Source organism: Camponotus vicinus, unplaced genomic scaffold (genome assembly GCF_025532165.1).
Source record: "Camponotus vicinus isolate PSW18456_S1 unplaced genomic scaffold, iyCamVici1.0 SCAF_1, whole genome shotgun sequence".
In the NCBI taxonomy this organism is placed as follows: domain Eukaryota; kingdom Metazoa; phylum Arthropoda; class Insecta; order Hymenoptera; family Formicidae; genus Camponotus; species Camponotus vicinus.
This window is the reverse complement of record NW_028141945.1, coordinates 12,653,059-12,666,365: the sequence shown is the minus strand read 5'-3', so window position 1 is coordinate 12,666,365 and position 13,307 is coordinate 12,653,059. Positions and strand designations below refer to the sequence as shown.

The 13,307-nt window shown below is 33.4% G+C and overlaps 2 protein-coding genes across 3 annotated transcripts in view; one reads left to right on the top strand and one right to left on the bottom strand.

The window, feature by feature from the left end:
* The window catches only part of LOC145975417 (uncharacterized), a 61,824-nt gene that overhangs the window by 15,278 nt on the left and 33,239 nt on the right, over positions 1–13,307 (top strand). The gene's annotated exons all lie outside the window — the stretch shown is intronic.
* Positions 6,407–7,228, bottom strand: LOC145959205 (uncharacterized). Its single transcript, XM_083077833.1, has one exon. It carries the CDS (start codon positions 7,226–7,228, stop codon positions 6,407–6,409), a length of 822 nt encoding a protein of 273 aa, XP_082933959.1.

The following is a 13,307-nucleotide window of genomic DNA, read 5'->3' as shown; positions in this document are numbered from 1 at the left end:
ATCTAATATCCCGGAACAACGTTCCACTAATTAATTAGTGGATAAAAAAAACAAAAATTTCACACTAGTATTCCGTATTTTTATCTATAGACTCTTAAAAAAAGCATAATAGATTTCATCCCTCCTCCTCTCTTTCTCTTTCTTTCCCTCTCTCTGTTCTTAGCATTTTAAAATATTATATCATATCTTCTTCGTCTTCTTCGGGTCGAAAGCAGGAGGGTGGCTAGGCGTTAACAAGAGCTTCTAGAGGTGAATTTCAAGAAGGATTTCAGGGATATGAACGAAGAAATCAACACGAAAAAATCGTTGAAATATTTCCACGCTTTAGAAAGCCGATTCTAAATTACCTTAAATTTCCATCATTTTTCCTCATTTTTCTTCTTTTTTCTCAAACACATTCCATTCACATCATTATAAAGCATTTCTATAAGAACATATGTCAGAAAGAGAAATAAATAAAAGTTCTTACTATAAAAAAATCATTAATTGAATGAAAAAACTTGCTAACATACTTAAAGATGTTAAATCCTTATCATCTAAAAAATATGTTTTAACAAAGCGCGATTGAGATTACAATATGATATTACAGAGAAAACAAAGTAGACAATGATGATTTATCTTCTCTTTTCTTAATTCCTTCGTATCTTTACTTTACAATTAATTAATTGAGCAATAATCAATAATAAGAGTTACATTTCAATCAAAAGGTTTAAAAGAAACTTAATATTTTATGATTTGTTGACGTATAGATGTACACGTATGCGTAAATCAATACGTAGTATGAGGATATATTTCACTTTTGGTCCGGTAAACGCACAATGAACGTGAACAAACCATATTTATGCACGGAGAAAATTTAATATTAATATGTAATTCAATTTTATATCACTTTTTACTATTTTTTGTATGATCGGTGGACCATCATGACTTTATAGAATAAATTACAGTACAACATAGTAAAATTTAAAATTAGCACTTACTTAACATATTTCATTATTTGCCATAGTAAAAATTCGTAGGTGCTAAATTATAATCTTTATTATGTATTATTGTAAAACATTACAATACTAAATCTCAATTTTTACAACTTGGATAAATGTATTTTTTATTCTTTCTTTTATTACTTTTTTCCGGATTCTTCTCTTTTCCTTTTTTCATTAATTTTACTTATAATTAGTAATATTTCATTCATTATTGAACGGACACAATAAATAATATACAATTTGATTTAATCTAATAAAAATATATTAAAGACAGAAACAAAATGAAATACAATAAATATATTCACAATAATAGAAAAATCATATGTAAAATAATAATCTAAACTAAATAAAAATTAAGAAAAGAAGTTAAAGAAACTTATATATGTATACACATTTTCATATCCTACATCCAGAGTTTTGGTATATATATGTGACCATTAGAAGATTTAATTTGGCAAGTAATTATTATTGTATGTGAAAGTATTTGTTGCAATTGAATACAATCTCTATGAAAATTTTGACTATCAATTATTTCATAAGCCTCATAATGTTCATCGAAATAATATGAGTTTAAATTTTCTGTTAATATTAATATATTCTCATTCGATTGCCAAATTAAATCTGTCACTTTGTGAAAAATAGATCTATTTTCTGATGGAATCATAAGGATTGTATTGCACTCTATGTTACAATTATCTCATTTAATCCATTTTAAAGTCTGAACAACACAAAAACTTGAATGAATATTGTGTGGTAAATGTGAAATATTTGTAAGACTTTTAGGTTGCTTTGAACTTATCTTATACGGTGCATATATTACTTCTTTTGTTAATAATCGATGGCTTAATTTTAATTGATGTCGCAATGCTACAGTGTGACAAATATTAACTCTGCTAATAGCAGAATGTGTAATAGTTTTGCCTTCGCGATGTTTGCTCTCAAAACGCATAGAAGAAATGTTCCATAGTGGACCTAATAATAATAATAGTCTCATTCTTTCTGGATAGTGTATAGCAATATGATGTTTAAACTTCAGATTTTCCGGAAATAATTCAACGCGTAAATGCAAATATTCTTCTAATTCTGCAGCTAATAAATCATGTTCATTAACATGAATTACTGTAGCAGTAATAATAGAAATAATTCGTTTCAACACAAGGTACAGATTCCAATATTTATTTCCTCTATCTATCAAATGACCAATTATAAGTCCTAAATAATTGATAAAAGTGAGCATTTCAGCTGCTGACATTTGAAGACGTTTATTTTTCAAATGTATTTGACTAATTTCGACTGGTTTATTTTTTTCGTTTTTATCAAAAGGAAAGCTTTGAATTAAAATATTCAATTATATCAAAGTAAATTTCTTTCCAATATTAATAAAATGATTTATAAGAAGTGCACTATCATAAGGAATTATTCCTTCTAAAAAATCATGTTGTACATCGACGCTCATATTTTGAAATAAATCGTAGCCTGGCATAGAATCGAAAATACATGATTCCTTCACACCGCTTTTAGAAACATTACATTGTTTTACATGTATATTGTGAATTTTATTATCTCTCAGTTTACAATCACGTTCATGCAATACTTTTTTAATATCATTTTGATGCGTTAAACAAAATCTACAGAAGTAATTCGCATGAAAAGATTCACTAAAACCAAGAATGCTGTGTAAACCTAAGTTGTCGCCAAGAATAAGTTCAAGAGAAAAATAAAGCCGACTAGTTTATCCATTATGATTAATTTCTATACCTTGTTGTAACAAACGAAGTTCATCAATAACTTTATAAAAAATCAATTCATTACTAAAAGTTTCTCTATCCAATGTATTGAATAAAATAAAAAGAAAAATATTTTCTAATTTTGAACGAAGTTCTAGAGGTAAGCAAAGCACACTTAGGTATACAGCTCCACATTTGGCTATACCTTTGTGGCTACCCAAAGGATTGTTAGATTCAAAATCATCATAATATATAGCTACAGGAAATACAATTTTATCAAATGAAACCTTCTTATTTTCCCAAAGAGATCCTTGCATAAAATTGTACTTTATTTTATTCGTATTGTCAGCAAGTTCTTTGATGTAATTAAGTGTACGAGAAAAAATGCCAGGAAGTTCAAAATAAGCTTTCAAAACTTTTGAAATTGGAATAAACTGAACAAATACTGGAATAGTTTTATAAATTACAGTATTATTTTGCATCTAATATTCTTTTCGTTCTCCAATTTTGCAAGTTTCAGGTGGTATAAACAGGTATCAGTTTTTTCAAATTCATTAAGACATCGTCGTTCAGTTTCATATTTTTCTAAAGACATAGTAAATTGTTTAATAGTATTCAGTATAAATTGAAGATGTTCTGATGAAACACTTTCTGCTTGCAATTTTTGTTGAAGGCAATTTTGTAATATGTCAAATGATAATTTAAATAATTTTGAAAAATGTGTTATTATTTGTATAACTTTTATTCGTGGAATTTCAGACATATCATATAATCGTGAGAAAAATATTAATAATTCAAATTCGTACGATTTTATGTTCTCTGAAAGATTAAATAATGGAAATTGTTCATTTGGCAATTGCATCATTGTTGAATCTTGATTTGACATTTTTATAGTAATATTAAATAGTTCACTACATTGTTCATTATTTGAAAATTCATTTAAAGCAACGTTTACTTCATCGGTTGCACCAAAATTTGTACTATTTGTATCATTGGAAACATACTTTACACTGGATAGAGAACTATTAGTACTAAAATTGCGACTTTGAGAAATTGATTTTATCTTTCGAGAAATTGGAGACTTTCGTGGCGAATGAACATTATAACGATGCCTTTTAAAAGATCTAAATATCGAATAAGCTCTTGGACAAAACTCTTCTGCACACCGAAAAACTTTTTCTTCTGAATGAACCAATTGAATATGTTGTATTAACTCGGTATTATGCGCAAAATCACATTTACAAATAAAACAAAGCATTTTATTTGAATAAAATCGTTTAAATTTTTAAAATTAAAGAAATATCTACAATGCTTACCGATATTATTGTGCACTAATGACTTCACAAATTTTACCTATAATTGCTCGCAAAGTTATTGGAACAATATCCCCGCGATTTTTAATTTGATAATAACTTTGCTGAAGAAATATCCACAAAGAATGTGCATTTGGTGGATATTCACAATCGATAGCAAAACAAATCTTGAACGCAAAATCTATTGCACGTAAACACGAGCCTGTATTTGAAACAGTGTAAACCCTGTTATTTAAAATAATATATGACGCCGTAATTCCAAGGATAGGTCCAACAATGACAGGAACTGGCTGTTGAGCGAGAATACTTCCAACTCTAAGCTTAATTAAATTCAATACAGTTTCTAAGGTACACTGATAAAAAAATCGATGATAAAATTGACTATAATTGCATGGTAAAAAAATTATAGTTAGGATACTCATTTTTATAGTAAATTTTACTATAATACTGGTAATATAAACTATATACGCATGGTACCGAGAAACAATGAAACTTTTTACTATAATTTATAATAATTTCAAATATCATATAAGTAAAAAATGAAAGAAAGGAATGATACATATAATTTTACTATTCATATAGGTCCATATTCTGAATCCTCTTTTATCGATAAAAGTGCCTCTAAAAGTGGCTTCCAGCCAATCAGAAGGCTTATAAGCCACTTTTAAAGGCACTTTTATCAATAAAAGAGGATTCAGAATATGGACCATAGTCATTGTAACATTAATAATAGTAAATATTACTATATTATTATCTTTCGTTTAGATATTAATATAGTAGTAATAAATGAAAAAAATTATAATAACAGCTATATCTAAATTCAATATTTCAATCGTATTCAATATTTAGCATAAAATGTATATAAAGGACTAGTATTAAACACGTAAGATGTAAAGTATAACTTTTTCCTCTTAGCAGTAGTGCGAGAAAGAGGATGCTACTCACACGAAGGTTCTCGGATTGCATGCATGTGAGCATCCTCTTTCTGACATATCACTGTTTATCAGTTTAATTTCAGACAAACTGAATTTAAAATAATTTATTTAATAATCTGGATTCCTTGTTAGGATTCAGAATATTAAACAGATTATTTGAAATTATAGACGGAAAAAAACTTTTAAACGACTTGGTGCTGCGTATACTAAAAATCTGTAATATATGTAACATGTATTACAGATTTTCAGTACTGATAGTGAATTTCGGAACACTACGTATACCATAACCATATGGTTACATGAAATGGATATTATGATTTTACGAACTATATTTTCATGTTATATCAACTATATTTTTTATAGTAAAATGCACTATTATATATGCTTGGCGCCTTAAGATACTATAAATTATAGTGAAATTATGATAATTTCAACTATAATTTTTTATCAGTGTACCAACAGACTATTAACAAAAGAAATATAAAGATGTTTAATTTTTTTTAATAATAATGGTTAAAAAAAGAAATTAAATTAATAAAATTTTATATAAAATAACTCACTTCCAAATGAACCAAAAATTAATTTCGTCGTTCTTGAAGATCGTTTGCTGAAAGATTTTTCGGCAGGATTAATATTCTAAATACCCTTAGAATTTCTTTTTCTTTTTGATCCAGCAGGAATTAAATACGGTAATAAATAAAACAAAATTGTATCTTGATTATCTGCCATAAATTTCAATTGTACTTAACGTTTAAAAAAATATTTTAAGTATAAAATATATTTAGTAAAAAAATTGAAAACAAACCCAGTGACAATGTTGGTAAAAAATGAAGAAGACCTTTATCTTTTATATTCGTTATTTTTAAGGTTGACAGTTTTTTAATTAGAAAATTTCTTGTTTTCGACCAATTTGTTAATAGTGATGAACTCTCAGGATACAAACAATTGAGGTATTTCGCTCTAGAGGATACCACTCTAGGTATTTCGCTCTAGAAGAATTACGTCTGGGAATTCCGTGATTATTTTATAGAATCCCGTAACTTCCAATATTGACTTGACTGAGGTTGCTTGACGATAGCATCTGCTACCGGTTGCTAAGAGTCCAGTTTGGACATCTCTCAGCTTTGCTCTCTTCATGTCAGGCATCAGATCGTAGTGCGCCAGGAAGTCCACACCGATGATTGGTTGTCTTACACTAGCCACCACGAATCGCCAGGGAAATGCTCGTCTTAACCCTAGGTCCGGTTGCAGCGTGACGAAGCCATACGTTGCAATTCTGGAGCCATTGGCTGCATACAACTCGTATGGTTCGGATCTCTGCCTGCTCCTCATCATCGTGTGTGGAAAGACGCTGACGTCAGAGTCAGTATCCACTAGGTATTTGATCCTGGAGCGACGGTCGGTTACGTAAAGACGGCATGGTCCTGGGCTGTTATCACTGGCCGTCCTCAATGATCGCCCGTCTCGTTTCCCTTGAAAGCGCATGGCTGTGTGCATTTTCGAGCTTCTGCACCGAATCGTCGGTGATAGAAGCATATGCCTTCTTTTGTAGGTGTTTTGCTCCTTGTTCTGCCTCTTGATCGACTCCTTGCTCGCTCTCGACTTCGTTGGAATCCCTTGACCATCTTTGACATCTGCTGTGTGAGGATGGCCACTTGCTTGGTTAATGCCTCCATTTGCGCTGCCCAAGTATTTTGTGGTCCTTCCTCTGCTGCTGTTTGCTCCGTGGCCAACACCAGGGCTCGGCTATTCACCTCATGTATGCGATCGGCCTGTTCAGCCACATCTTGTAGCTTGTCATCCTTCCGCGTTGCCAGGATAGCCTGCGTAGTCGGTGGTAGTCGTCCCAACCAGAGTGTTTTCAACAGCTCGGGTGTTACCGCTGTTCCGGCCAGAGTGCTTAGGTGCCGTAAAAATTGCGAAGGTTTTCTGTCTCCAAGCTCCTCTCTTTCGAGTAGTTGTCGGATCCGCTGCTCTTGAGTGTCTGTCAGACGTTGGATGAGCGCGCTCTTTATAGTGCCATATTTGTTTGTGGAGGGGGGACGTGTGATGACGTCCTTTACTTCTCTTGCTTGCTTTGGCTCTAGCTTGGATATCACGTAGCTGTATTTGGTGTCGTCATCGCTGATTCCTCCGAGAGTGAATTGCCCTTCTATCTGTGCGAACCATAGTTCTGGGTCTTCAGGCCAGAAGGCGGGAATTCGTACGGCGACTCTGCCGACACTCATCTCCTCTTCGTCGAGCATGATCGTGCTGTCCTTTTTCGGCATCGTCGGTTGGTCACCACTCTAGGTTTCACGCTATAAAGTTGTTACTCTGATCCATGGATCCACTAATGTTTTTAAAATATTAAGTTTATCAATTATATTTTCAGATAACGTGAAAGCAGTGTTGAGCAGTATTATTAGATTTACGATTTTGTAGTAATGTGTCTTTACGAAGAACAGCTTTTCTATAATTGAAGTGATACCACAATTTGCCACTCGCGTTAATTTGTTTACTATTAATTGTCATGAACGGTTCGTAATATGTATTTTCTTTTTCACCAGGAAATGTTTCTATTATTTCCTTTGCCAATGCTTGAAACTTTGCACTTGAAATTCTGTAACATAAAATATCGCAAAAAAACCGAGATCACACACAACACCAAGCAAACGGAAAGATGGATTAATTAACGTCAAAAAGCAAAAAAAGAATAAAAATAACGCAAATAAAAGAATAAAATATAGTTACCTAAACGATAGAAAGTAATATATAGGAAAGTCGGAAAAATGCAAAAGTACAGGAGCTCGGAAAGACCGAACTGACTTCGACGACATGTCTATGGTAAGTGAGGCTGACGTGGCAATACGAAGGGATACAAAAACTAAAAGCGACACGAACTCAAGGCAATAACAGGAAGATGGCAACACTGGAAAGAAAATTTGAATACGATAGGTCTCTGAAGGATGAGAAAATTTATTAATAATTGGAAAATAAGATTTGTCAAGGAGATCCGTATCCGTCTGGACATTAATGCCATTTTTTTGACACGCAATATGCATCATTTCAGAAAATAATCTTCTTCTATAGGAAGGCTCTTCATCCAAAATCAAGACATTATTCCAATCAAACTCATGACCTGAAAGTCTGTGAGAAGAAATCACCGATAATGAGTCTGAGTGTGTATTAATATTGGCCTTGTGTTCTTTGATCCTCGTAATTAATTGTCTGCCAGTTTGACCTACATAAGACGCTGAACAGTCATTGCATTCAATTTTGTAATTGTGGTAAACAACGTTCGAATGACTTAATTTGGGTAAAGGATCTTTTTGCAATTTAATGAAATTATTTAATTTATTACGCACAGCAAAGGCTGCTGATTTATCCAGACTATTGATGACAGGAAGGAATTTATCAGAAATACCTAAAATATAGGGAATGATAAAAAAGGAACGTGAAGGGGAAGGGGGGAGGGAGGAATTGGAAGGACAGCTGTTAGGAAAAGAGTTTTGAAAAATGAGCGTTCGTAATCTCCGGATGATAGAGTTAAAAATAAATTTGAAAGGATAGACGTTAGACAAAAGGATGTTAATAACTAACAAAAAATTTTTTTCATGATGTTGAGGATGGGATAGATAGAACACTCTGTCAGTTAAGCCAATGATAACTCCCCTCTTGTGTGAGATCGGATGTTGAGAGAAAAAATTGAGGAATCTACCTGAAAACGTAGGTTTACGATACCAGTCAAATTCGATAAAATTACGGTTAATGGTAATTGAAACATCCAAAAAATTAAGAGTATTCTCATCCGCAATTTCAATAGTAAACTGTAGCCATTTATGGAATGAATTAAACACATGGAGGATATTTTTACAGGAGGCAGAGGGAGCTGCTAATGCTATGTCATCCACATATCTAAAATAAAAAGGGAGATGTAACGAAAGACTGGAGATCGCTCTCTCCTCAAGATTCTGCATTACAATATCAGCTAATATTGGGGACAGGGGGGAGCCCATGGGGGTGCCAAAAACTTGCTTGTAAATAATGTCATTGAATTTAAAATATGTAGAATTTAGAACAAGATTAATCGTGAAAAAAAATTCTCTGTATGGAATGTCAATTTTTTTGTTAAGGAAATGCCAACGTTTTGCAATGCCTCTCACAACTAAATCTGTCGGGACATTGGTAAATAATGAGACGACGTCCAAAGATAATAATTTATAGTCATCCTCAATATAAAGATCTCTCAAATTTTTGACTAATTCAAAGTTATTTTTTACATGGCTTTTCGATCTCGGAAGATGTAAATATAATATGTTGTGGAGGTAGGCAGCAAAAGCATGTAGCGGACTATTAACCGATGAGACGATAATTCTAAGAGGGCAATTTTGTTTGTGTATTTTCGGCAACCCAAAGGCTCGTGGGAGAACCCCATCGCTAAGACGTAGGGACCTGTATGTGTTAATAGAAATATAGTCATTCTTTTGCCATCTAGCCAAAAGTGTTTTAAACTCATTAGATATCTTCTTGGTGGGATCCTTATCAATTCTAATATAGGTATTCTCATCAGACAGTAAATCATTCATTTTATCCAAATATACATCTCTAAAACTACCGTAGAATTACCCTTATCAGCTCTGGTAATTAGGAGGTTTGGATTATCTGACAAAAAACTTTCAGTGCGTCTGGCTTTGACGAGAATGTCTTTATTGAAATCAGTGAGGGATGAAGGGGAAGTGAGAAAATTGTTGATGATATGGATAGCATTATTGCGGATATCTTGGGAGATTAAGGGATCCATTTTACGAAAATTAGATTCTAAAAATTTAATAAAATCAAAAATGTTGTGCTGTAGAGATTTATGCTGAACAGAAAGGCTGAATTTTTCTCCTAATTGTAGGAAATATTGTATGTCTTCACGAATAGTTATAGAGGAAATAATCGTCTTATTAATTCTAATTCTATGTCGACTATCCAGTTGCTCTGTTGAAATAATTTCAGGTATTGACAATACTTCAGAATCTGATGAATTTTCGGCCAAAATCTAGAATTAATAATTTGTGCATCTATGTATATAAATACTGATAAAGGCTTAAATTAATTATAAATTAAGTATAATATAAAAAAATATTTTGAACATGTTAATAAGTGTTTTCTTCTAATAATAATAAAAATAATAACGGCATTTGACACGGTGAACAGAGAGGTATTATGTGAGACAATGAGGATGAGAGGGATAAGAGAGGGTTTGGTGGAGAGAGTGAAAGAAGCACTGAGAGAGACGAAAAGTAGGGTAAGAGCGGGAGGGGAAACGGGGGAGAGTTTTTGGACGGCAAGGGGGGTAAGACAGGGATGTCCATTGAGTCCGTTGTTATTTAGTATAATGATTGCGGACTTGGAGGAGGAGATGAGAAAGGTGAAGTGGGGAGGGATCAAGATGAGTGGGGGAGAAAGGATATATACCTTAGCTTATGCGGATGATATAGTGCTATTGGCGGAGGAAGAAGATGAAATGAGGAGTATAATTGGTAGATTGGAGGAATATATGGAGAGGAAAGGTTTAGAGTTGAATGTAGGTAAGACGAAGGTAATGAGGTTTAAGAAGGGAGGAGGTAGAATGAAGAAGAGAGAGTGGAGGTGGAGAGGAAAAAGGATGGAGGAGGTAAGGGAATTTAGGTACCTGGGGTATACGTTACAGAGGAATGGAGGACAAGAAGCGCATATTAGGGAAAGGATTAAGAGGGCGGCGACGGTAATGGGAGAAGTATGGAGAATAGGGAGGAGAAAGTTTGGCAAGGATTGGAGTAGAAGGCTATGGTTGTTTGACAGGCTAATATGAACAATATTGAGTTATGGAGTTGAGATATGGGGTTGGAAAGAAAGGGAAGGAATAGAAAGATTGGAGGAAAGATATATGAGGTGGGTACTGGGCCTAGAGAGAAGAACACCAGGATATTTGATAAGGGAAGAAATTAAGAGGGGAAAGTTAAGAGAGAGAGCGGGAAAGAGAGCTTGGGGATTTGAGGAAAGGCTGAAGGAAGGGAAAGGTAGTGAGTTGACGAGATTATGCTGGGAGGAATTGAGGGAGGGGGCGAGGGAGGGAAAGGTAGGATCAGAGTGAGAGGAGGAGAGAAAGAGGTTCTTTGAAAGCAGGGGATGAGGGATTGGAGAGGTAGAGAGGAAGAGAGAGGAAGGGGATGGGTGGTTTGGAGAATTGATTAAGAAGGACAAAGAGGAGCAAAGGTTGGAGAGAGTTGGAAGGATAAGAGACTCAAGATATAACAGATGGTATAAGATGATAAAGGAAGAAGGAATACCAGAATATTTAAAGAAGGGATGGGGAGAGAGCAGGTGGAGGAGGGTGTTGAGGTTTAGATTGGGGAATGAGATAGGGGAGAGTAATTATTGGGAAGAGGAAGATAAAAGGATGTGTAGGTTATGTGAAGGGGAGACGGAGACTTGGGAACACGTATGGGAGGGGTGTAGAGTGTGGAGGACTGAGGGGGAAAGCTGGCAGGAAATGGCAGGGTGGATATTGGGGGGAGGAGGGGAGGGAGAATGGTGGATGAGAGAGATAGAGAAAGAAAGAGAAGTAAGAAAAGATAGAGGAGGGAGAAGAGAGAGGGGGCAGAGGAAGAGGAAGAGAGAGAGTGAGAGAGAGAGAGAGAGAGAGAGAGAGAGAGAGAGAGAGAGAGAGAGTGAGTGAGTGAGTGAGTGAGTGAGTGAGTGAGTGAGTGAGTGAGTGAGTGAGTGAGTGAGTGAGTGAGTGAGTGAGTGAGTGAGTGAGTGAGTGAGTGAGTGAGTGAGTGAGAGTGAGTGAGTGAGTGAGAGTGAGTGATGTGAGTGAGAGAGAGAGAGAGAGAGGGACGACGGAGTTGAGAGGTTGAATGAAAAGCAAGAGGAAGTGGAAGTCGAGGGCGTGTGTGTGTAAAGGAGGGAGGGGAGCGAAGAGATTCGCGATCCCTCAAGTAGTTTATAAGTATAGGTTAAGTTTAGGATAAAAGTAGATTTAAGATTTTTTTGTAATAGATTGTAACCCTGAGGGGAACAATAAAGATATTATTAATAAAAATAATAATAGGTACCACTGGCGATTGTTGATCAATATGTTGAATTTCTGTGTTTTGAGGAGTTTGAAGCGGTGTTAAATCTTGTCTCTGACACTCTTTCTCATTTTCAAATGACTATAAAGGAAGTAAAAAAGATAAAGTAGTTCTTTCATTACATTATAATTATATTCAAACAAGGAAAAATAAAATACCGTATCTCCATATATTATATCTAACGTCTTAGTTAGCCCCACAGATAGAAACGACGATTGAGATGTCGATGCAGATGCAGAATCAATCCATTCATTGATCTGTGTGTTTTAGGTGAAATAAATATAAATATATTTATTACAGTAAAAACTATAACACAATTGAAATGAAAATATTGAAATTATAATTTTTAAATAAAAAATATGGAACTAACTAAATTTTTTTATTTTTATTTATTAAATTTTTTATGCTGTCAAAAATTATCTTTATAAATAATAAAGTTAACCTTAATTTGTAGAATGACATCCGTTATTATTGACAATGAAACGTTATTTCAATTACCAGAAAAGCGTTTTACAAAGGAATTAAACAATACTTTAATTTTAGTCATTTCAACTATTCAATTCATTCAATTCATATTAAAATATCTCTTTCTGATTATTATCACCTCCATTTTCAGACGTCTACATATTTATTTATTTAATACACCTATTTTATAATAGAAACACAACATAATTTAAAAATGACTAGTATTCACAATCGAATCTTATGTTTAAGATCTCTTAAATATGATCAAACTATTATATGTAAAACTATTTTTCCCATACACTTTATTAATTAATTTGACAGCAACTCAGAGATATTAATTATAAATAGATGAGATACATTAAAACAGAAAAATAATATGTTAGATAGAAAAGAATAAATAAATATGTAATATAATAATAAAGATTGTAAATCGGATACTTATCAAAGAGATACTTACGTTTTCTTTTTCGTTTACCTGCACAGCACTTTTATTCACAACACTTTCTTTTATTCGTCTATAACGAATAAGAAAGACAATATAAGCGTTAAACGAAGAATCACGCTCAACAAAACTTTCCCTGTCTTCCCCCCACCCTTCTTCCTATTTCTACTTCACATTTTGTCAGTTATCGTTCAGTCTTTTTACGATCGCAATCCTTCACCTTTAGACATGGTTTTATCTTGGTTTATCTCGATTCTCTGTTTTCCATCTTCGTAAGTATCAAGCTTAGACTCTCGATTTCTTTCTATATTTTCTCATGTCTTTTGTATAATACTATGTACATTATTCGCTTTTATA

Bases quoted from the DNA above. Each gene is read 5' to 3' on its own strand.
- LOC145959205 (XM_083077833.1), bottom strand. From the start codon at position 7,228: ATGCCGAAAAAGGACAGCACGATCATGCTCGACGAAGAGGAGATGAGT.